General features: G+C 46.8%; 1 protein-coding gene across 8 annotated transcripts in view; it reads right to left on the reverse strand.

Moving 5' to 3' along the window:
* The window catches only part of MTCL1 (microtubule crosslinking factor 1), a 168202-nt gene that overhangs the window by 56278 nt on the left and 86238 nt on the right, over positions 1-25686 (reverse strand). For 3 of the 8 annotated variants that reach the window (XM_039912140.1, XM_039912141.1, XM_039912142.1), the window contains exons 4-9: positions 24936-24995; positions 22842-22919; positions 16794-18128; positions 15532-15687; positions 5955-6077; positions 2751-2981 (exon numbers count right to left, since the gene is read on the reverse strand). In XM_039912140.1, coding sequence (XP_039768074.1) covers positions 2751-2981; positions 5955-6077; positions 15532-15687; positions 16794-18128; positions 22842-22919; positions 24936-24995 — 1983 coding nt within the window. The remainder of the gene's footprint in view (positions 1-2750; positions 2982-5954; positions 6078-15531; positions 15688-16793; positions 18129-22841; positions 22920-24935; positions 24996-25686) is intronic. The other 5 variants (XM_029065084.2, XM_029065086.2, XM_029065083.2 and 2 more) reach the window with 2 other exon arrangements.

Consider the following 25686-nt stretch of genomic DNA (forward strand, 5'->3'; position numbering starts at 1 on the left):
GAAGATTGTGAGCTGGGTTATCATGGGAGAAGAGAGTGGTTAAGTAGGAAGTAGCTAGCAGATGGTGTACTTTAAAGACAATGGTCAGGAATTTTAGCTTGATGTAGACAAGAATGAGTAACCATTAGTAGGAAAGATGTATGCAGGAAGCCCTCTTATACAAATCATTCAGGTAGCAGAGTAATATGGTATTAATGTCCATCTCCCCCTTTAGACTACAACCTTGTTGTGGGCAGGGGATATGTCTACTAAATCTGTTGTACTGTATTCTCCCAAGTGCTTAGTACGGTGTTCTTGTACACAGTAAACACTCAATAAAAACCATTGGTGGTGGTGGTGATGATGATGATGATATAAGAACTGGAGAGGGGAGAGAATGGAGGTAGGAGATTAGTGAAGAGGTAGAACATAACAAGGGTCTGTTTTCAGCATGAATAGAGAAGGAAGGATGATTCTGAAAATTCTGCAGAGGAAGAATCAACCGGATTTGATGATAGAATAATAATAATAATGTTGGTATTTGTTAAGCACTTACTTTGTGCAGAGCACTGTTCTAAGGGCTGGGGTAGATACAGGGTAATCAGGTTGTCCCACGTGAGGCTCACAGTCTCAATCCCCATTTTACAGATGAGGTCACTGAGGCACAGAGAAGTTAAGTGACTGGCCCACAGTCACACAGCTGACAAGTGGCAGAGACAGGATTCAAACCCTGACCTCTGACTCTCAAGCCCGGGCTCTTTCCACTGAACCACGCTGTTTCTCTGGTGTGGGGGGAGTTTTGAAAGGGAGGGAGGAGTCAAGGTTAATGCCGAGGTGGCAGACTTGAGAGAGGAAATAGATGTTGGTGTGCTAACTCTGATGGAAAAGTATGTTAGAGGAGAGGATTTGCAGGGAAGATGAATTAATAATAATAATGTTGGTATTTGTTAAGCGCTTACAATGTGCAGAGCACTGTTCTAAGCGCTGGGGGAGATACAGAGTGATCAGGTTGTCCCACGTGAGGCTCACAGTTGATCCCCATTTTACAGATGAGGGAAGTGAGGCACAGAGAAGTGAAGTGACTCACCCACAGTCACACAGCTGACAAGTGGCAGAGCCGGGATTCAAACCCATGAGTTCTGACTCCCAAGCCCGGGCTCTTTCCACTGAGCCACGCTGCTTCCCTTTTAGACATTTAGAATTCACTTTTAGACATACTGAGCTTGATGTGCTGGTGGAAAATCCATGTAGAGATAGATGTCCTGAAGCAGCATGGCCTAGAGGATAGAGCCTGAGCCTGGGAGGCAGAAGGACCTGGGTTCTAATCCCATATCCACTACTTGTCTCCTGTGTGACTTTGGGGGAGTCACTTAACTTCTCTGTGCTCCCGTTACCTCATCTGTAAAATGGAGATTAAGACTGTGAGCCCCAAGTGGGGCAGGGACTGTGTCCAACTTGATGATTTTTTTATCTACCTCAAAGTTTAGTGCAGTGCCTGGCACATAGTAAGTACTGAAGAAAAGTACTTACTATGTCCATAAAAGTCCATACAAAGAAGCAGGAGGTGCAAGATTGTAGTCAGGGAGAGGGGTCAGGGCTAGCGATGTCAATTTGGAGTCATCAATCAACCAATCAGTGGTATTTATTGAGCACTTACTTTGTACAAAGCACTATTCTAAAACTTGGGAGAGTATAATACAACAGAATTAGCAGTCACATTCCCTGCCCATTACAAGCTTACAATCTAGATAGGGAGATAGACATTAATATGAATAAATAATTTATAATCTATAATTTAAAGATATGTGCATAAGTACTGTGGGGCTGGGGGTAGGTTGAACTTCAAATGTCCGAAGATCTCAGATCGAAGTGCACAGACATGCATAGAGTCATCCTCACAGAGGTGTTAATTGAAAACATTCATTCATTCATTCATCTGTATTTACTGAGTGCTTACTGTATGCAGAGCACTGTACTAAGCACTTGGGAAATAATAATGATAATGTTGGTATTTGTTAAGCGCTTACTACGTGCAGAGCACTGTTCTAAGTGCTGGAGTAGATACAGGAGAATGAGGTTGTCCCACGTGAGGCTCACAGTCTTCATCCCTATTTTACAGATGAAGGAACTGAGGCACAGGGAAGTGAAGTGACTTGCCCACAGTCACACAGCTGACAAGGGGCAGATTCGGGATAGGACAGTACAACAATAAACAGTGACATTCCCTGCCCACACCGAGCTCACAGTCTAGAGTCCCGGCTCTGTCACTTGTCAGCTGTGTGACTGTGGGCAAGTCACTTCACTTCTCTGTGCCTCGGTGACCTCATCTGTAAAATGGGGATTAACTGTGAGCCTCACGTGGGACAACCTGTTTACCCTGTATCTACCCCAGCGCTTAGAACAGTGCTCCGCACATAGCGCTTAACAAATACCAACATTAACAGCATTATTATTAGGGTCGGGGAGACAGACAACAATACAAATAAATACAAAATTACAGATACGGAAGTGGATGAGGTAGTGAGTCTAGATGGAGAAGGTTAGCAGAACTAGATAGCGTGACTGGGGTACCCCCACAGGTAATGGGAAGCAGCATGGCGAAGCGGATAGAACATGAACTGGGAGTTAGAAGGTCACGGGTTCTAATCCCCGCTCCGCCGCCTATCCGCTGTGTGGCCTTGGGCAAGTCACTTGCTCCATCCGTGCTCCACCCACTAGGCCCCGCCGCTTCCCTCCCCTCCCCTGGAGCCACCCACCCGAGGGAGTCTCACCTCTGCTGAATCTTCTCCTTCCCCCTCCACTCGTTTGCCCTGCCGCCAGTGTTTCAGCAGCCACTTGAGTTTGACGTAGAGGAGGAACGTGTTCTGCTTGAAGTGCCTGAGCTCCCGCTGCATCAGGCTCTTCTCCTGGCCCCAGGTCTTTTCCTCCAGCTTGTTCTGTAACGTCAGACTCTGTACTTCAAGATCCTTCCTCCGTAGGGCCTGTCGGTGTTCTTCCTCCATCTTTACAAGGGCAACGGACACGGCGTTAATGGGCTGCCCCTCGTGCCAGACCCCGGGCGGACTGAAACCTCTCCCCTTCGGATTAAGGTGAGATGCTGGAATGGACAAACCCGCTGATCTCCCAGAAACTGCAGAGAATAAAAGCTACCGGGGTTGGTTTGATTACTCTGTCCACCTAAACACCCGTAGAGATGCAACAAATACTCACTGGATGTAACAAATGTTTCTGAGGAGTGATTCTGGGACACATCCCCCCTGTACCCGTCTAAGAATGACCCACCTTCCACCCTTCACTAGGGTGCTTAAAGTAGCTTTCTTCATTTCACTCTGTGCTAGTCAGCAATCCCTTCTCCCACACGTGAGGAGAGAAAGGCTCATCTCTAAGACGGCAGTTCGTAATGTGTCCGAAAGCTTGACTTTCCTCCTTCATTTCTGCCAATCCGTACCTCCTCAGGAGAATAATTTCCTGCTTCGAGAGCTAAATGTTTCTAACCCTTCAGCTCTGGATCAAGCCCTGGACCTTGAACAGAAGGTGGATGAGCAGGGTTATAGAAATGAAATCATTCACGGGAAAAAGACCCAAGGTGGTGGAAGTTTCTTTTGGCTTTGGCCTTTCTTTTCCGCAGGAAAGAAAATCTTTCTGGTTTATGACAACAGCTCCTCTATCACAGGGGTCCCTCAATCCCTGCCATCAGGAATTCTAGGAGTTCAAAACCTCACTGTGTGAAGATGCTTAAAACACCGGAACAAACGAGTTCTCATGTAATATCTTAAAATCCAGTCCTACGTAATTAGCCGCATAGTATAAGTGGGTGTCAACTTGTTCTGGAGCACTAATAAGGCCCAACTGCCCAACTCAATACAATTACAAATTCACAATTTCAAGGCCAAAATAATCTGATGTACTCTCTGTGCTTTGCCCACCTTCTTTCTTCTCCATACCAATTCCATCCTCTTGAAAGGAGAAGACAATTTTTGTCTAATGAAAGGGGCTTAATTCCTGTCTTGGCAGAATTCAGGGCAAACAAGACTTTCAGTTCTGGTATAAAAACGCATTGTAGTTCCTTCTAATAGTTATTAACATAAGAAACCTCCTCCAGGAACCTCAGTGGAAGCATCCGGGCTCAGAAGTCAATAGTTTAAAAGCCTATTTCTGAATCTGGAAAAACCAGCCATTACAACTCTGCATGATAGCAAATTCGCTTTACCCTCTTCCAGGCTCATGTATAATGCAAAAACAAATGCTGCTAATCCTCCATGTAACATGAAAATCCTTTCTTGGAGAAGATAAAAGAACTGACAAGCAAATAAGCCATTCTTACATAAAGGAGGTACCTAATAATGAAAGCCTCCAAAGAGATGATTTGCACTAATGCATTTGGTTTCCCACCTGATAAGCTGCCAGGAGCCCGGATGGCTCAGATAAGCAGTTTCTGACCTATTTCCATCTGCAGCCAAATGAATACCATGAAGGTTCTGTTTAACAATCGACTTTTGTAAATGCATTCTTGGATGAACCAGGAACCTGTGCTGGTCTCTGGAATTTAAATCATCTGATGGGCAACGGAAGTTTATTATTTTTTTTAAAGGAGTCTATCACTTAAGACTAATTGAAAATGACCACTTAAGAATAAGTACAAAAGAGCTTTCACAAGTGTGGCTTTGTGTTCACAAAGCTTTTTGTGGGCAGGGAATATGTCTACCAACATGGCTTAGTGGAAGGAGCACAGGCTGAGGAGTCAGAAGTCGTGGGTTCTAATCCTGCCCCGCCACTTGTCTGCTGTGTGACTTTGGGCAAGTCACTTCACTTCTCTAGGCCTCAGTTCCCTCATCTGTAAAATGGGGATTAAGACCGTGAGTCACACGTGGGATGACTTGATTACTTTATATCTACCCCAGTGTTTAGAAGAGTGCTTGGCAAAGTACAATACAGCAGTAAAGAGAGGCAATCCCTGGCAGGAACCAACATCTTTGCACTGCACTCTCCCAAGAGCTTAGTAGAGTGCTGTGCAGACAATAAGTGCTCAATAAATACCATTGGTTGATTACATAATCAGACGGAGGGCTGGCAAGTTGGATTTCTACAGGGAGACAGTTGGGGGCCTCTGGAGGGGGGGGGGCTTTGCCGATCTTGATTTCTGAGTCAACTCAGGTGGAAAGGCTGGAAAAGGCTTTAAGCAGTGAGGGATAATTAACTGCAATGGATTGATCTTCAATCATTAGAAGACTAGATGAACTCATAAACTGACTTCTAAAGACAATACTTTGGTGGGGTCCTATTTCAGTGTGTTTCATAGCTTATGTCTAAATAATGAAACTGAGAGAAAAAGTCACCAGAATAGAAGACTTGAAACAGCACTTGTTAATGTCCAAATGCCTCCCAGATTCCTCATTTTGCCAGACTTTGCTGATTGAAATTGCAGTTAAAGGGAGTGGAGTTGGACTTTGGTAAGAATTACTTGACTGTTGCAACACACCAGGTTCAAATGTGGAGTCTTCTTTCCTATGTGTTCCTGATTGGCCTCTTTCAGGGTCCAGGGGGTTAATTAGAAGACTTATGTGTCCCTCTACGTGGCTCAGAGAGACATCCCTTTCAGATTAGGATAGTCTTTGTCCCACAGTAGTAAATAATTATGGTATTTATAGAGAATTTCTTTGTGCCAAAGAACCACAGAGACACGATAATCGGATCAGACACCATTTCAGTCCCACCTGGGGCTCACACCTTAAGAGGTAGAGAGAGCAGGTATCTTATCCTTCTTTTACACAAGAGGAAACTAGACCAGAGAGGTTAAGTGACTTCCCCAAGGTCACACCCCAGGTCAATGGCAGGGCTGGGATTAGAACTGGTGTCTCCTGTCTCAATTCCTTAGATAATGCTGCCTTTCCACTATTTCTTCTTTTATCAGGGGGAAACAGCATTGGGACTTGCAGTGGGGAGACTCTGGGCAAACTCAGTGCCCCCGTATTTACCTGAATGATCCTGTCGGTAAACTTTTCTTGCTCCTCTCGGTGAAGCCTGGTCTCCTGCTCAAGATGAGCCTGAAGCTCCTGTATCGATACACTCTGTTCAGGGAAAACAGGGGCATCCCTGAGCTGAGCGGCAGGACAAAGGGACAGCTTTAGTGGAAAGCAATTGTGATTCTGGATTAAAAATCTACTGGACAGACATCTGCACGAGGCACGGATACAGACATTCAGGAACACGGCAAGACTGGGGGCTGCAGCAATGGAGTGAGCATGTGCGGGGAATGTCTGCGCGGCTCCTGAGGGAAGGAATGTGTCAGGTCCTTTTTGGTTCAAGAAGCGACTTGTGCTACCTCCCCCTCTAGACTGTAAGCTCCTTGTGAATAGGGATCGTGTTTACCAGTTCTATTTCATCGTATTGTGGACTGTTAATAGTAATAATAATGTTGGTATTTGTTAAGCGCTTACTATGTGCCGAGCACTGTTCTAAGCGCTGGGGTAGATACAGGGTAATCAGGTTGTCCCACGTGAGGCTCACAGTTAATCCCCATTTTACAGATGAGGTAACTGAGGCACAGAGAAGTTAAGTGACTTGCCCACAGTCACACAGCTGTCAAGTGGCAGAGCTGGGATTCAAACTCATGACCTCTGACTCCCAAGCCCGTGCTCTTTCCACTGAGCCACGACTGTTAGCCCCTCGAGGGACAGGGTCTGGGTTTAATTCCCACCTGTGCACTCTTTCTCAGCATTTCCTCTGCACATGATAAGCACTTACTTCTGTTACTATTACCACTACTCTCCCAAGTGCTTAGTACAGTGCTCTGCATAGGGTAAAAGCCTTTAATACCACTGACTGATTGATCTGCTGTAAAATGGTAGAAGAGGATTTCCATTCTTCATCTTTTAGGTAGGATATGAGCCATCACTACCTGTCCCCCAAACAGTTCTAGACCCCTTAGGAGGCTGTGAATTTTTGCAAGGCTTAGAAATGGCGTCCAACCGTCTGCCATCCACTTTCAGATAATTACAAACGACAAGGACTTCTAAAGTCCCCAAACTTGGGCATTACAACTTCATTAGGGGCTAAGAAATTTTAATCCAATTCCTTTGCATCCCTCCTGAGATGCTCTAAGAGAACTTGCCAATATCTGCAGAAATGAGTTTTGGAGTAGCATGCCTATTCTGCACAGTTTGCATGGTTTTTCTCCTCTTTGTATTTAAGGGGCTTAACTCCTGTGTCCTCCCCATGCTGAATGATGTATTTCTCTTGTAGCTGCAAATAATAATGTTGGTATTTGTTAAGCGCTTACTAAGTGCCAAGCACTGTTCTAAGCGCTGGGGTAGACACAGGGGATTCAGGTTGTCCCACGTGGGGCTCACAGTCTTAATCCCCATTTTACAGATGAGGTAATTGAGGCACCGAGAGTTAAGTGACTTGCCCAAAGTCACACAGCTGACAAGTGGCAGAGCCGGGGTTTGAACCCATGACCTCTGACTCCAAAGCCCGTGCTCTTTCCAGTGAGCCACGCTGCTTCCCAATGATACCGGAGTGTCCATCACCCAATCAGACCTAAAGGTCTCAGCTCAGTCGGGCCAAACCCAACTAAGGCCAGGACTCTGAACCAGCGAGGAGCCACTTGGGTCCCGCTTAATATTATTATTAGACAGACAGAGAGATGATGTGTGTGTGTGTGTGTATGTGTGTGTGTGTGTGTGTGAGAGGCAAGACTCCTGTCTCCGGAGCCCAATCGAGACCTCAAACCTGAGATCTAGCTGACCCAAACCTCATTAGTGTGAGGTCCATATCAAGCAATCAATGGTATTTATTGAGTGTTTACTGTTTGCAGAGCACTATACTTGTCAGCTGTGTGACTGTGGGCAAGTCACTTAACTTCTCTGTGCCTCAGTTACCTCATCTGTAAAATGGGGATTAAGACTGTGAGCCTCACGTGGGACAACCTGATTACCCTGTATCTACCCCAGCGCTTAGAACAGTGCTCTGCACATAGTAAGCGCTTAACAAATACCAACATTATTATAGTAAGCACTTGGGAGAATAAGATGCAACAGAGTTGGTAGACGCATTCCCTTTGCCCACAGTGAGCTTACTGTCTGTGTCTGCTGTGACCGCCGACCGGGCCTGACCTCACTTTGGGGAAGACGCGGTCTTCCAGGCAGAGTGAGTTTCACACCTGTCCTTTGGATGGGACCAAGGATTATGGGAAGGGACTAAGGGTTGGCTTGGCTCTGAGGCCCCACTGCCATCTGTCCTCTGCCACGTCAACTGCTCTCTGTTCTTTCCCAGAACCAATCAACGGCTGAATGGTTGCCTATGCCACCTTTCCTCTCCTACTGTTTAGGATAAAGGGTCAAAGACTGGGGTTCAGCAGGGGCCGTTGGACATCCTGGTCTTTGCCCATTTTGGGGATGCCCCCCTCCCTGGCCCAAGGAGGTCCCAAAGAGGGTAAAGAGGTGAGGGTATGCCCCCTCTGCCTTGTTGCAAGTCCACTTTCTCTTTCCGTGGTCTGAGGCCTCGCCTGAGCCAGGCAGGGCTCTGTTAACTTTTAACCTTCTGCAAGGCGTTTCAGTTTTGCTTAAACTTGCAATGATGTAATGTGAAGATCATGAAGATATGTAAAACTTCTTTTAATGAAACCTGGGCTTCCTTCTCTATTGGTTTGTGAGTTCCATCATATGGAACCAGCCCTCTCTAAAAAGAGGAGAAACACTGGAAGTGGGTTGATGTGGTGGGTGTTTTAAATAGTCACCGTGACTCCCATCCATCCCACTTCAGGTCTGGGTGAAGGGCTTCCCCTTCATGCCAATACAAGACCAGAAAACTGAGAGGGTAATTTTGAAATTCCATTTTCCTTCGTTTTCAAACATCTACTGTAAAGAATAAACCACACTGGACCTCAATTGCCAGTCAAGACACCAAATGTCACTCCAGTGTTACAGTGAAGGACGTGATCACGGAAACAAATATGAACGGAACTCAACACAACAAATAACTACCATTTTCCCGACGAGAGAATAACACCCCGAGAATGACTGGCCCCATCCCACCCTTGCAGTTCTTTCCCTCAACTGTTCCGACTCCTAATCCACGGATCAGTTCCCAAATCCTAGAGGTTAGACTACTTCTGCCATGCACCTCGGCTAACAATTCTGTGGCAGACTAATTCATTCTGACTCCTTCATCTAGGCAAGGCACAGAGTCCACACAGTCACCACCAAATAAGGAGGTGCTAAATATGACTCAGTGAATCACCCATGCCCAGCCTTCTCACTGGTTTCTTTAAAGCCTGGGTCCCCGTATAGTGTAAGCTCATTGCAGGGAGGGAACTTGTCTGCCGACTGTTGAAATGTACTCTCTCAAGTGTTTAGTACAGAGCTCTGCACAAAGTAAGCACTCAATAAAGAGCACTTATGATGATGACGATGAACATTTCCATTCAGAAGAAGTTCATGCCTCTGTTATTTGTTTAATGGACTTACTGCATACTCAGGGAGCAAGAATCTCCCCAACCCTCGCTAAAGATGAGAGAGGAGTGATGGACGCTGAGAGGATCACAGAAAGAATGTTGAGCTTGGAATAGTTTTTTAAGGTGGAAACTGTGGTGAACTGGAGTCTAAAAAACACACCTAACCTAGACTCCATTTCCAAATTCACCTTGCAATCTCTCTTTCTTTTCTCAAAAAGTACATTGGATGGCACAGCCCGAGTCTTCTACTTTTCTGTGTGCTCCGTGTCACCTAGTACAATATTCTGCATCAGTAAAAACTGATAGTGATATTCAACTCTGGGTTTTGTCTTTTTTGGTAGGGTGGTGATAGGAATTGGTGGTGGGGAGGAGGCTGCAGGGTGATGAGGTTTGAGAGCATTAACACTGACCCTTAACTTATGCACAAACATGGTGGTGGTTGGATTCTATCATACCTCAGACCATCCAGGATTCCCACCGGTAATTCTGTCTGAGAACTCGACTCAGCTTGCCTTCAGTTGGCTTTCCTACTGTGCTCTTCAACTCTGGTTTATGGCATCAGCTCCAAAACAGAGTAGTATCAAATCTCACATGATTCTCTCTTAGAACTTTACAGTTCAAGAATAAAGGATTTCAGATGAGTGTGGGGAAGAGACTGAGAAGAGCCTTCTGGGAATTGTGATTGAGAAACTAAATCCTTCGGACAGTTGTGCCGATATTGTGCTATTTGACTATGACCGCTCCTCATTCCAAACAATAATAATAATAATAATAATGATGTTGGTATTTGTTAAGCGCTTACTATGTGCAGAGCACTGTTCTAAGCGCTGGGGTAGACACAGGGGAATCAGGTTGTCCCACATAGGGCTCACAGTCTTCATCCCCATTTTCCAGATGAGGTAACTGAGGCACAGAGAAGTGAAGTAACTTGCCCAGGGTCACACAGCAGACAAGTGGCAGAGCTGGGATTCGAACTCATGACCTCTGACTCCAAAGCCCGTGCTCTTTCCACTGAGCCACGCTGCTTCTCTAACAATATTTAAGTGCCCTTTAGACACTAGACTCTCAAATCTATAGGCATCACAGAATTGTTTTCCCTCAGTTACACATTCAATTCTCTCAGTGAAAGTTGATTGACAGCAGGAACATTTCCTTAGGGAAGAATTTAGTTTTCATTATTCAAAATCTTCCAAACCCTCCTGAGATGGCTTGGCAAACACCCACACCCTATTAAATCTGGCTCTTTAGGGACTATCAATTAATAATGTAAATTTACTGGAATGATTTCCCAACTTATCGCACATTATATCCAAGAGGAATAGTGGAAACAAAGTTGGATTCGGTGACATAATTTTGCATCTTGAGAATTTTATACTGTTTTTTCAGGTCATGTGAACACAGTGCTTATTCATTTTTTAATGGTATTTGTTAAGGGCAGGGACTGTGTCTACCTATTTGATTGTATTATACTTTCCCAAGGGCTTAGTAGTGCTCTGCTCACAGTGAACACTAGATAAATGCCACTGATCAACTGATGGGTTGAATACAGTCTTGTTTTAAGCAAGAGAAGGTCTGTTCCTAATATGCTTTGAAGTATTCAAGGATTGTGAAATCAACTGAATACCTCAGTAGTAACAATATTTATTAAGCACTTATATCACATGTCGGGCAGTGTACTAAGCACTGGGGTAAATGCAAGCTGATCAGGTTGGGTATAGTGAATGTCCCACATGGGGCTCATGGAATTAATCCCCATTTTACAGGTGAGGCAACTGAGGCCCAGAGAAGTTGAGTGACCTGCCCAAGGTCAAGGTTTATGTAGTCAATAGGTTGTCATTTGGGAAGAATGAGAACACAGTGTAATGAATATTATTCCTCCTCAGCCAGACTATTCCCATGACAATAAAACGTCAGGTAGGGGCAAGGGAAAGATGAAGAGAAAATCTTTGGGTATATTGTAGATTGAATGTGTGGCCTAATGGATAGAGCATGGGCTGGGAGTCTGAAGGACCTGGGTTCTAGTTCCAGCTCCACTTTGGGCAAGTCACTTCACTTCTCTGGGCCTCAGTTACATCATCTGCAAAATGGGGATTAAGACTGTGAGCTCTATATGGGACGTGGACTGTGTCCAACCTGAGTAGCTTATATCTACCGCAGCACTTAGAACAGTGCACAAATACTATATGTGTGTGTGCATGTGTAAACATATATATATATATATCTCGAATACTACGCATATATGAGAAAACTTTGGGAATTTTTTGAAGGGCCCAGGTGACACTAGTGACATTATTCTACAGTTCAGGGTAAACTCTGAAACTTCCTCCTCCTCTTGCACAGTTTGGATAAGGACAGCCTTAAAGGACTGGTATGAGGATCTCAATGAGGAGACAAGAACAGATCTGCAAATTCATGGCAAAGATTGGCATAAGACTGCTGTCTGCCAGTTGTTTACGTGCAATGTAAACACAGAAAACTACAGAGCTAGTTTTACTAATTACTTTCCTTTTAGCCCCACGCTACAGGCTAAGATATAAACATCTGTCTTGTTTCCCAGTTACTACTGCAATCTTCCGAATCTGTGCCATGCCACTTGGGAAGACTGCAAAATAGTATTCTCCAAGTTTGCAGTCTTGCTTACCAGCATTCTGTAGACTTTGGTTGATTCCTTCCCTTCCCATTATGGCTACAGTCTCCCACTATATTTTGGAGAACTGAGCTGGAATCAAACATTCGCCAAACTTGATTCCAGACACTCCTTCATTATTAAAGTTCTTTGAGGTCAGGGACTGTGCCTACCTATTTGCTTGTATTGTACTTTCCCAAGGGCTTAGTAGTGCTCTGCTCACAGTGAGCACTAGATAAATGCCACTGATCAATTGATGGATTCAACACAGTCTTGTTGTAAGCAAGGGAAGGTTTGTTCCTAATAAGCTTTCAAGTATTCTAGGATTGTGAATTCAACTGAATGCCTCAGTAGTAATAATATTTATTAAGCACTTATTGTATGCAGAGCACTGTACTAAGCACTGAGAGAGCACACAGCAGAGGGACTTAGACACAACCTTGTTCCCGGTGGGGAAAATCCCGATCTAATCCTTAGCCCATTACGGTATACGAATAAACTAAATAGACAGATTAGCACTATAGACAAAGAACAAACAAAAACACATATTGTGACTGGGTTAGACCACAGGGGAGACAGTGGATTTGTCTGCTCCAACAATCACCCTCGGCATCATTATGGAAAAGCGAAATAGCCAGGTAAGAAATTCATCTGGAATAGTTCGTTTTCAAAACTCAGGTTATACATATATTTACAAAAATACACTGGCGTTTCTAGCTACCGAGCTACCGTTTTGCAACCCTGAAACGTGCTCCGTTCTGTTTGTGGATAGTTCCAGATACCCATTTCCCCTCATCATATGGCTCCCCCAGCCTGACTCACTACAGGTGGTTGACACCTTTCCGGGAGAGTGGGATTCCGATTGTTGTTACAAAAGTCGACGGGCTGGCTGCCCAAGGCCGTCAGGACTGTTCCGGTCCATGGATGGGGAAGGAACCATCTGTCCATGAATTAAGCTCATCCAAGCCCAACTTTCCTTTCAGGTTCACTCTGGGTGTGAAATTTCAGGTTAATGCCCTCAAAACATCTACAGAAACAAAACATACCATACCTTTTTCGTCTGGACATACAAATACCTTTTCTGGTCAAAAAAAGTTATCAATGTTCTTTTAATGAAAAAGAAATCACAATTCCTTCCATTAGGGATCCTGCAGTGAAGCTCACAGACATGTGGTGGCCATGTGGGGGTAGCTGTGTAGCCTCTTCCCCTGTGGCATACAAGGACACCACATGGGGCAAGGCCTGCTCAGCACATTAGTAACAATAATTAATAATAATTATGGGATCTGTTGAATGCTTATTATACGCGAAGCACGGCACAGATCATTAGGGCAGGTACGGTATATGCACATGGGACACAGTCCCCATCCCACATGGGACTGGTGGCCAAATTAGAAAAAAGAACAGCTATTGAACCCTCATTTTACAGATGAGATAACTGAGGCTCAGAAAAGTAAAGTGACTTGGCCAAGGTCACACAGCAGACGAGTGACAGAGTCAGGATTAGAACCCAGGTCCTTCTCACTCTCAGGTTCGTGCTCTATACACTAGGCCACATTGTACCGACTTGCAGAGGCCACACCTTCCCCATCCGTCCTAGACCCTCCAGGTGCATTTCTGAAAACACTTCTCAGTTGAGTTGCTGTAATTAGCTACGGGCAGAAAACATGGCTACCAACTCTGTTTTATTGTGCTCTCCAAGTGGTTAGTACAGTGCCCTGCACAGAGTAAGCATTCAATAAATTTGAATGATATGTGTATGTGAGACCCCTTCGTACTCTGGAAGAAGACTCCACCTAAAGTGAATTTCACATATGGGGGCAGGCATGAACTGCTAAGGTATTGGGTCAAGAGGAAAATTTCAAACTAAAACATTTCAGATAATGCCGGTGCTTGGTGAGCCCAGTTAAAGCTCTCCTTAGGATAAGACCACTTCCCTTAGTAACGCATATAACCCAAGGCCTCGCCACACATAATCCCTGTGCCTGCCCCTTTCCCCAGTTTCACACAGCGGGGAAGCTGAGGTCAGACTCCCAGCTGCTGAGTGATTTTCCGTTATTTATGGTTCTCAGTTTAGACCGGCTCTCTTCCCCACTCTTCTTCCTTTCCCTATGGCTTGGCCACAGGGGCGGTGCTGCTCCAAAAGACCCTGGAAGCATCAACAGCCAAATGAAGGGCCTTTGCCTCAGCAAGAAACTGGGAGTGTTCTCTATCCTTTTACGGTTTGGAATCGGTTAGTTTGGCCTGCATGTAGTCCTCTTGTCTCGAGCCACTATCAAGTCCAAAGATCGCAGGGCCCCAGAGAACATCCTTCTGTCTCCAGATGGAATTACTTGCTTCTTGGAGTTTTAATTTACACAGCGGCTGACAACTGTCACATGACAGTTAGGAAGTTATGTGGCGCTGACAACAGGTGATGGTTTTGTTCCTATGAGATCCCGGTCAGTCTCCAGACAACTGGGAGACACCAGTGTATAGGCCCTAATTAATGCTCTAATTAAGTTAACTGGTCACAAAGGGGCCAGCGGGCTTGTCACTGGTGAGGTATCAGGGTGGCCTGGCGGAAAGAACATAGGTCTGGGAGTCAGAGGACCCGAATTCTAACCCTGGCTCTGCCACTTGCCCGCTAGATGAGTTACTTAATTACTCTGGGCCTCAGTTTCCTCATTTGCCAAATGGGGACTCAACACCTGTTCTCCCTCGCCTTAAGACTATGAGCCCCACATGGCAAAGAGACTCTGTCCTACCTGATTGTCAGGTACGTTCCCCAGGGCTTAGTAGAGTGCGTAGTACATAGTAAACATTTAAAGAACGCCCAAACTCATATTATTATTACTAGTACTACGATGGGGCCTAAGCAACAAGGTAATAAAAGAGGGCAATCTACCCTTGACCAAAAAAGACCAGCCCGATTGTCTACCTGGTCTTCTCTGTGATTGCACAAGTAACCTACAGAAGATTCCAAATGAACCTCACTAACAGTGTGACTCGAAACAGCTACAAGTGTCCAGTTTCAACTGAAAATTTGGTGCCTGGGCCTAGAAATCAGGCGTGCGGTATTCTTGTCTCTCTACCAGTAGACTTTGGCCACAGAGGGAGGGAAGGAGAAGGGAAAGAAGATGGAGTGGCAGAGAGAGAGATGGAAACAGGGGGTGAGAGAAAGAGATAGAGGAAGGCAACAGGGAAGGAGAGAAAGATCAAAGTAGATCGAGGGTGCGAAAGGCCAAGGGAGCCCCCGTGCTTTTGTGAAAACCTGCATCCATTTTGTCGCTGACGGTTCAAAGGTGGGAAGGCCTCGATGGTTTCGAACCCACCCCAGACCGTCTGTCGGACTCAGATTTCACAAAGCCACAACACGAGTCGCCCCTTCGGCCCGCGGGCAGCTCCTGCTCTCTCCGCTGCCGGGCAGCGAGGCGAAAGGAGGAGGGGGATGGGAGGAAGCGGCCCACCGACCACTAGCCGACGTGCTGACCTCTAGACTGAAACAGCCCTTGTCTCCTGGCCTGTAGGTTTTAACGTCTCCATCGGCTCTGCGTTGAGGTTCAGCCATGGCCCGAAGTCGGTGGAACTCCTGCTCCTCTCCACGGTCCTGGCCGAGCTGTGCCTCCAGCTGATCCCTCAGTCTGGACTGTTGGGTGCATGGGCAGTGGATAACAAAAGCAAAGGACAGGGGGCAAGGGGGGAGGATAAAGAAAACAAAATGGGTAAGGAAGACGACTGAAAAAACTACCAGACAAAGAAAAGCATGAACAGAAAAACCAACTTAAACACGGTGGCGTAAGAGAGTGAAGAGAACAAAACCAAGATGAGGAGGAGCAAAATGACGGGCTGAAACATCTGAAAAGCAAAAAGAGAAAAAGAGAGGAAAAAAGAACGCAAAAACACTGGTTATGAGGCGCATGCAATGTGGGGAGGGGGAATGCATGGATCAAAACCAACAGCAAGCGTACGAATCGTGAAGGCTATGGGAGACAAGGCTCTTCCGTCCTTACTTGTGCTGAGCAGCAAAAGCCACACTCCAGGGCGGAGGTCTGGCCATCCACCCGTGGGCGATGCGTAAGAAGAGGAGGGTGCTCTTCTCTGGCTAGACAGTTCCTACCTCCCTGCTGGCGGGGGTGAGGGCGGGAGCAAGCGGGCAGCAGGCTTTTTCCAGAATACATCGTCCTCTCTTAGAAATTTGCTTCTCTCCCTTTAGTTTTCCTCCCCATTGCCAGGTGGGCGGGGGGAGTCCTCGCTTTAGAGAATGTGCTTTAGCCCCTTTTGGTACAAAACGGGGACTCGGATGCCGGTTAGCAGTTCCGCTAATTCCTCTGACAGGACAATCGAGTTTCTGGTTTTTGATTTTGATTTTTTTTTTAATTCCTCTTGGCTTCTTCGTCCGGTCCCGTGGGCGGGCGGGGCAACGAAACCGCGCAGACCCCTAGAGTTTCCATTTGGGATTAGCCTTGTTCCGTGAGAAAGTGCCTCTGAACCAAAGCGGCGGAGCGTTAAAAGGGAGCGGGGAGTGGGGGGAGAAAAACAAAACCATAAAAACAAACCAAAAGAGAAAAAAAACCAAAAAAAAAAATCCGACAAACCATAAAAGATTCGGTGGACACTTTAGGCTTTAATACCGGGCAGACTGGAAAATCATAACAGAGCGGCCGTGAGCAGAACGAGCTCGAGTGCAGCGATGCCAGCGAGAAGAAGAAACAGCAAGACAGGGCGGGGAGGCAACCCAAACAGCCCCCTTACCTGGAAGTCTGTGATGAGCTCCTTCCCCAGGGTCCCGATAGGGGAGTCCCGGGACATAGAGGTCATCGTGGAGAGGAAGCTGGAAGACTCCGTGAGGTGAGGGAGAGGAGACAGCTCCTCCAAACGCTCTTTCAGGCCTTCCCCGACATGGTCCACCTTCTCCAGAAAGGCCTGGAGCTCCTTCCGGAAAGCCTTCATCCTGGCGTTGATGGTGTCCAAGAGTTGGGGTTCGCTCTTACCCTCCTCCGTCCTCTCCCCCAGGCCGTGGCCGGGCGGCTCCTGGGCCCCGCCGCCGGCGACGCGCAGCTGGGCGTCGTAGACCAAGATGTCGGTGTCGGCGATGAGGCGCTCCACCACCCTCTCCAGCCGTTCCGCCTCCCGCTTGATGCTCATCAGGGACTCGGTGTCTTCCTTGGCCCTGGCGAGCTCCGCGAAGCCCGGGTCGCTTCTCTCCGACGGCCTTCCGCTCCCGAAGCCCGAGGTCTTCTCGTAGAGCTCGTCCGAGTCGCTCTCGCCCCCGACGGGCCCTTCCCTCTTGGGCTGGGGCGGGCGGCCCTCCTCCCCGTCGCTCTCCTTCTTGCCCGCGTCGCTCTCGGCGTCGCTGTCCCGGGGGCTGGGCCCGGGCGGCCCCAGGTGGGCGGCCAAGTCGTAGCGCTGCACGTTGGACAGCAGGACCCGGTTCTCATACTGCAGCTTCATCACCTTCCCGCTCAGCTCGTTGATCTGCAGGCGGGCCGACTTGAGCTCCTCTTGCAGGGGACCCCCGGCCCCAGCCCTGCAGGCCGGCTCCTCCGGCCAGCCGGGCTCCTGGCCGGGGTCAAACTTGAACTTGCTCAGCTCCCGGGTCAGCTGCCGGTTGTGGTCCTCGATCTCGGAGATGGACCTCCGCAGCAGCTCTGCCTCCTCTTCCACAAACTGCAAGTGGCGCCGCAGCTCCGTGGCCGACTCCAGCGAGTCGCCGTAGGGCGAGGTAGGGATGCTTGGGACGTGGTCCCGGCTCAGACACTCTCTCTCGTACTGGCCCCGCAGGTCCTCCATCTCCGCCTTGACGCCCCGGTTCTCCACCTCCAGCTCCACGATCTTGCGGCCCAGGATGTTGGCTTCCTCCTCCACCAGCTTCAGCCGCAGCTTGAGTTCGGCCTCTCGGGAGCTGGGGGGGCCCCCGGCCTCCCCGGTCGGGAGGGGACTGTCCACGTCGCCGTACAGGGACTTGTATTTCTGGAGTTCCTGCTCCAGTTGGTCTTTCTCCTTCCCTAGCTTGGCCATCTTTTTGCGCATCAGGGCGGCTTCCTCTTTGGCAAACTGCAGCTGGCACTTCAAGTCAGCACTGTCATCCTGCCAGGGAAGAACAACCCAAGAGGAGAATTATTGGAAAATACCACATGCTCAGTGTTTTTGATCATTTCCTGGCACCACAGAGAGACACACACGCACGTGCGCATGTCCCAACCCAGTCTTTGCAACAGCACTGTTGAATTAGACACTTGGGAGGGACCCATCGTGCCAGGCATAAGCCTATCCTGACTGGATCGGGAGAGTCAATTAAGTGACCCCCGTGTGTCACCGTGGACCAAGGAGAAAAAAATCAGTGTTCGGAAGAACCGGAAGGACCATGAGTGATGACTCCAAAAGAAAACGGGAGGAGGCCACACACAGCTGAAGCCCATTTCCAGTCTGTAACCTGAGACCCCTCCTGGCTTTCTACCATCTTCCTTTCTTTCCGATTCATTTCTTCCACTAGATCACCAGCTGCTTGAGGGCAAGGATCACGTCTGCTGGCTCTCCTCTACTTTCCCAAGCACTCATGCTCTGCACATTGCAAGTGTACAATAAATATTATTGATTGATTGAAGAGATGAGTCACCGGCCCTTATGAAATGAGAGGCCAAAAGCACTAACTAAAGACTGGGGTGGAGAGAGCCATTTGCTTAGTCTGCTGGTTCTCTTTCCTCCAGACTAGGATAGTAATAATAATAGTAATAATAATGGTGTTTGTTAAGTGCTTATTATGTGCCAAGCACTGTTCTAAGCACTGGGATAGATACAGGATAATAGGGCTGTCCCACTGGGGTTCACAGTCTTCATCCCCCTTTTCCAGATGAGGGAACTGAGGCACAGAGAAGTGAAGTGGTTTGCCCAAGGTCACACAGCAGACAAGTGGCGGAGCCGGGATTAGAGCCCACATCCTCTGACTCCTAAACCCGGGCTCTTTCCACTAAGTCACGCTGCTTCTCGATATATAAACACACATGGATGAATCTGCGAGGTAAGAACACCGGTTCAAAAATAATTGAAGGCAGCATGTAAGGCGGAGCTCTCAAGAAGAACACTAGCCCAGGGCAATAAGAGAAGAGAAACAGTGTGGCCTAGTGGAAAGAGCACGGGTCTAGGAATCGGAGGATCTGGGTTCTAATCCCAGCTCCACCATATGTCTGCTATGTGACCTCGGGCAAGTCAGTTAACTTCTCTGTGCTTTGGTTACGTCATCTGTAAAACGGGGATTAAGACTGTAAACTCCACGTGGGACATGGACTATGTCCAACCCGATTGTCTTGCATCTACCCCTGTGTTTAGTACAGTGCCTGGTGCATATTGAATGCTTAACAAATACCATTAAGAAACAGTTATCTGGATTTTAGTCCCAGCTATGTCACTAGCTTAAATACACATCTTCAAACTCTATTACTTCCCCAGACTTGTAATGTATTTTAATGTTTGTCTCTCCAACTCAATTATAAGCTCCTTGAGGGCAGGGATTTTATCTATCAACTCCATTGTACTCTTTGGTGATTATAGTGTCCTGTACAGAACAAGTGTTCAATAAGTTCTATTGATTCATCATGGTCAAGCTACTCAATCTCTCTCTCTCTGCCTCATTTCCTCTTGGCAGTTTTGGCCTCTTAATGGCCCTAATGGGGATGTGAGCACCAAAAAAGTAGATAACGTCATATAAGAATGAGCTTTGGAAGCAGTGTTGTTAAGAAAATTCCAAGTATTTTATTTGGGATGGAAATTAAGTAATTATCTTACTTCAAACCCTAATCAGCTCAGCTCTTTCAGATTCTTTCCCCATAGACAGTAAGAGGGAAGATCAGCCTTTTAAGTAAAATTCTCCTTTCCTAGTGCCCCAACAGTACCTGTGGTAACCCAGCCGACTGAGAAATTAGTAAGGTGATACTAAACCGTGACCTAAAGAGCACTTCTAAGGCCAAATCCCCTTAAGAGAGCGAGCACTTTCCTTAGTGGTTCATAGAGGTGTGGAACTTTGGCTATCGTGGAACCCAGGCCACTTTCTGGAAGGCTGTTAAGTTGATCTCTGGAGCTAAGTCTGTTTCACCAGCCCAATCAGAACATTTTGAAGCTTGGCTACTTTTTGTGGTGGACTCCATTTTAGTTTCAGAAAAAATGCTACAATTCAGTCAGTGATGTCAATGATTAGGACAGGAAAGCACTGTGCATTCTTCAAAATTTCAGCTCGAAATGTTTGGACCGGAAATGAAATGCTCTGAAGAAATGCTCTAGATTGTAAGCCCCCCTCTAGACTGCAAGCTCCTTCATTCATTCAATCCTTTTTATAGAGCGCTTATTGTGTGCAAAGCAGGGAACGGGTCCCTGTGGGCAGGTCTACCAACTCTGCTATATTATACTCTCCCAAGTGCTTAGTACGGTGTTCTCCGAAGTACTAAAAACTGATCTAAGAGACAGCGCCTCAAGTAGGACCCAACTCCATTATACTCTTCTGTGCTTAATACAGTGTTCTGCACAGAACAAGCGTTCAGTAAATACTATGATTGATCATGGTAGGGCCCACCAATAGCACACTCAGTGAGCTGAAAAGCATTCTCTGGAAGTAGGCTGGGTCTCAGACAGGCTGATGGATCTCTCAGGCAGTTAAGCTTCTACTCGGTACCATAGAGTAAGAGTTCGCTAGCTCCGGATACCTTGAAAATGCAGGGTCACAAACACCTGGGGAGAATCGGGATGAATTTCTTTTTACCTCATGCAGGGAAACCGATCCCAAGTCAAGATATGAGGCCCAGGCTCACGTAGAGTGCTTTGTGCTATTATCCTGTCGTGAGCAGACACCCAGGTATTAACACCGGTTGGGGTAGGCCACCTGTTGTATCCCAGCACTCTGCAAGTGCTTCCTTCCTTGTGTATTTTACTCTCCCAAGCACTTAGCAGAGTGCTCTGCACAAGGTAAAGCACTCAATGAATACCACTGATTGCAAAACAAAGACAAATTGAGGGAAAGGCGGTCCCCCGTGGGGAAGCGTCTGGCTGGGAGCTCAGCAGCGATTAATTTTCCTAACAGCCGAGTTCCTCGGTTTGGCTTGGGGAACTGCTGAGGTATGAAAGTATAGGTCTTCGTGGGCCCTCAGCCTATGAGCTAAGAACTCCAAGTTTTATTCTGGGAGGAGGAAAGCAACGTGATTTCCAGCATTGGACCCGACTAGAAATGTCTGGGAAGCCAGGATCTCCTTTCAGAGAAAAATGCATTATCGACAGTGCTGTTAGAAGAAATGGAAGTTTAAAAAGCACACCCAGAATAAGCTCAATGACAAGCATGCTATCTAGACTGCTAAAAGCATCAGTGTTAATCGTAACACACTGGCGAGAAATTCGGTTGCTTTTTTATGACCACATATTCTTAGAATTTTCTAAAGCCGAATAATTCAAGGAATGCTTTTCTATTTTTTCCCTTAAAAACAGAATAAACAAGAAAACAGACTATGTGGACCGTGATGTACATTACCAAAAAAGGACTCGGTTTTGCGGATGAAGTAATGAAGTTTAAATGGAGAAAGCATCTTTTTCCAATAGAGTTAGGGTAAGTTTCAGTGAAGCCAGACTAAGTGGAAGTGCTCGATTAAATAAATAGCCTGGGAAGTGGGCATGATTGAGTGGTTACAGCAATGGATGGAAAGACAGGGGTGTCCGGTCCTACGATACCTCCTGCCATGTCTTCTCTGGGTGACCGTAGTGAACAGGGTCAAACCACTTCACTATGTTTGGCCTCAGTTCCCCCCCCCCCATTCTGGTATCCACAGGTATCTAGAATCAGATATGCACCCCTCTTCCCATATTCTGGATGCCTCCGTATTCCCCTGATTTTTGCAATTGCAAAAAATGAACCACAGAGCTCCTAAAAACAAAGGGATTTTCAGTGGAACAAACTGAACTCAGAACAAATGTGGGGAGAATCGACGATCACGTTCAAAAGGTACTTTCGGTTCCTTTCGACGTCTGCTCCGAGTCCGAAAGTTACTTTGTGACTGTAAGAAGCTCGTCTCTAGACCGTAAGCTCGTTGTGGGCAGGGAATGTGTCTGTTAATTGTCGTATTGTGCTCTCCCAAGCGTTTAGTACAGTGCTCTGCACACAGTAAGCGCTCAATAAATACGAATGGATGAAGATCCAGGACCCGGGCACCTGCCCCAACCTGGAACCTGGTGGCCTTTAATGCTTATTTTGAGAAAGGCATCCTGTGATTTTTTGATATTCAAATCTAATTCTTTAGAAGAAAAGACAAATTCGGCACATCTGCCAGGAGAGAATGGCAGGAAAACAGGACATGTGATATTACAAGTGTGACTAGAAGGCTGAATTACAGTAATCCCAGCAAGTGGCAACCCCAACCTCTGCAGAGGGCAGCGGACGGTGACGGTTCAGAGTCCTGCCTCAGCTGAGAATCGTCAACTTTCCTCCAAGGCCTCCAAGGGAAGGCCAGGCCTTTGGTCATCCCCTGGAAAGAATGCCAGGCTCTGGTTTCAAGCCACCATCAGATACCCTCCAGGAATGTAGCTCGTTGGGCTGTGGAAAGCCAGAGAAGACGCATTCGGAATTCCCAGATGGAACGATCCTTTCGGCGTGCGGGAAAATGCAGGCAGGACACAGAGGGGGATACACACACAAGACCACCACCACTACCACCAGCTGGGAAGGGCTTTGCCAAGCAGCCGAGATGGACATTGATAGATTCACTTGCTTGCAAATCTAAAGTCCCATCGCCTCCACCGGCCCCACAAGCAGGAATGCTCACATCCTACCTTGCGTCGGGGAACCGGTTTCCTTTGCGTTTTGACTCCTGACCTGCCGTTCCCAAGACGCTCCAATCCACCATTCTGCTGAACAGAAACTCCTTTTGTTCAAGCGTACTCAGTACCGAGTGCAAGCCCCAGACGGTCCCATTTCGCTTTACCTCACAGCCCTGCAAGTGATGGTGTTTCTACTGGGCCCGCTGAACTGACAAGGCAGAGACCTGCCGTTCTTGGCCTACTTAACCCGGACACAGAAATCGGCCTCCAAAAAATGGTACTTGTTAAGTGCTTACTATATGCCAAACACTGTTCTAAGCTCTGGGGTAATTAGAAGTTAATCAGGTTGGACACCGTCCCTGTCCCACCTGGGGCTCCCAGCCTTAATCCCCATTTTACAGATGAGGTAACTGAGGCCCAGGGAAGTGAAGTGACTTGCCAACAGCAGACATGTGGTGGAGTCAGGATTGGAATCCAGGGCCTCCTGACTCCCAGACCCATGCTCTATCCACTAAGCCACGCTGCTTCTCTAGAGATCAAACTCTTTCCTGCAATGAGATTCTATTTATTGCTATTGTTCTTGTCTGTCCGTCTCCCCCGATTAGATTGTAAGCCGGTCAGAGGGCAGGGGCTGTCTCTATCTGTCACCGATTTGTACATTCCAAGCGCTTAGAACAGTGCTCTGCACATAGTAAGCGCTCAATAAATACTACTGAACGAATGAATGAATGAGATGATTAGCGGAAATCGAGATCCTGACCAATGAATGTTTAAATGCCTAAAAGAGAAAGTAGGCTAAATTCCAATTGATAGATAGCGGTGCCCTCAAATACCGACTCCCTGGGAAAGAGGGAGTGTGAAAGTTTTTCATTTGCTTCAGGCCGGCTGTTCCAGCTGGGCTCCGTGCCTCCTGGAAAGAGAAGCCGCGTGGCCTAGTGGCTAGAGCATGGACTCAGGAATCAGAAGGACCTGGGTTCTAATCCCGCTCCATCATGTGTCTGCTGTGTGACGACTTCTCTGTGCCTCATTTACCTCATCTGTAAAATGGGGATTAAGACTAGGTGCCCCATGTAGAACACACACTGTGTCCAACCTGATTACTTGTATCTCTCCCAGCGTTTAGTTCAGTGGCCGGTACATCGCAAGCGCTTAACCCACACCGGGAAAGATGATTAAGTGCTAAAGTTGAGGTGAGGTAAAGGACAGAGAGGGGAGAGATTTCTTCCTTGGATGAGCAGGTGGCGACTCTCCAAGGGGGAGGGCGATTATTATCGGCTCCTGCTTGTTCATGCCCCAGTAACCTCTCTACTCTCCTGAACGCCCAAAACTTCAAACCAGAAAAGAAAAAGGAGTCCTGGATTCCCAAATTCTGAAAAGCCAAGGGAGATTTCCCTTAAAAGTAGTGGGACCGCAGGAAAACCCCCGATGCCGCCATGTACCTTGATTTCTTCAGGCTTACTCTTTCCTACCCCTAGGAGGGAGCCAAATGGCTACTGTGAACCCCCAACTGAGGACACCTGAAATTCCCCAGGAGGAAGAGGATGCATCGGGGTGCCCTTCCACGACCTCACAGTTGCACCCACAACTTGGCCCTCTGCTAGTTGTACTTTCTCCCTTACCTCTCAAGCCTTGTACTTTCCTGTGGGTGATGGGGAGAATCAGGCACATGGTTTATTTCATTATAGAAACAGTGATTTTTTTAACTTAACATACTGTTCTCCCTGCACAGAAAAACACACCACGCACTCTTTATGCTTGGACCCAAGCCTAGAGTAGGAGTATTTTTATGTGTGAACTATTTTGGGTGCCTAAACACTTAACAGAAAAACTTTGTCACTGATTATAATACTGAAAGTGTCCTTGAGCTGCAATTTAATTAGGCTGCACTGCAAAGTGATTTCGTCTTCTCTCTACCCACCCCCCTTCAAAGAAAAGCACTAGAGTATTAGATTATTATCTTTGGGAAAAAAAGAAGATATTTTATGAGGACTGGAAAAACAAAACTTTAATGTTTCTGAGTGAAGGATCCAATCACACCTGTAAAGGAGATACTGGGCAGGAAAACTCAGTATTAACAGAATTACCATATTTGCTTGAAGTTCTTACCTGATTGAATGGTTTTTTTTCTTTGTGCATTTCCCTGCTACTTTTTCTCTTCATGGAACTCTAAAATGGACAAAAGGGACACTCCGTTACTAACAATTGAACCCCAAACCCAGGTGTGTTGCAGGCATCACTGCCTTCTTGAGGCAGTCATAATGGTTTTACTTCTTCACATAATTGAGTCATTTTATAGCCACTGTTTAATGATCCTTATTATCATTAAAATGCTCCAATACCAAGCAAGTGCTAAAGGACGTAAAACATGAGAAGCTCATGGCAAAGCATAACTTCCAAAGGCACCATTTCACAGAAATGTCCACAGAGATCGTTGATCTCTCGCCCTTTCTAATTTTCCAGTCACCATGCCCCATTTGGTCTCAAAACCCAATCTACCTTCTTTTAGTGCACAAATCAATGTCCTTACCACTGCCTGAACTCAATTCCTTCGCTCCCATTAGATTGTAAGCTCCTTGTGGGCAGGAAGTGCATCTACCAATTCTGTTTTATTGTACTCTCCCAAGCACTTAGTACAGTGTTCTGCACACAGTAAGCACTCAATAAATCAATAAATTAATGGCATTTATTGAGCGCTTACTCTACAGAGCACGGTAATAATACAAAATAGTTAGTAGACATGTTCCCTACCCCACAAAGAATTTATAGTCATTTCAATCAATCATATTTACTGAGCGCTTACTGTGTGCATAACACTGTACTAAGTGCTTGGGAGAGTACAATATAATAGAATTGGTAG

Source organism: Ornithorhynchus anatinus, chromosome 5 (genome assembly GCF_004115215.2).
Source record: "Ornithorhynchus anatinus isolate Pmale09 chromosome 5, mOrnAna1.pri.v4, whole genome shotgun sequence".
NCBI classification, from domain to species: domain Eukaryota; kingdom Metazoa; phylum Chordata; class Mammalia; order Monotremata; family Ornithorhynchidae; genus Ornithorhynchus; species Ornithorhynchus anatinus.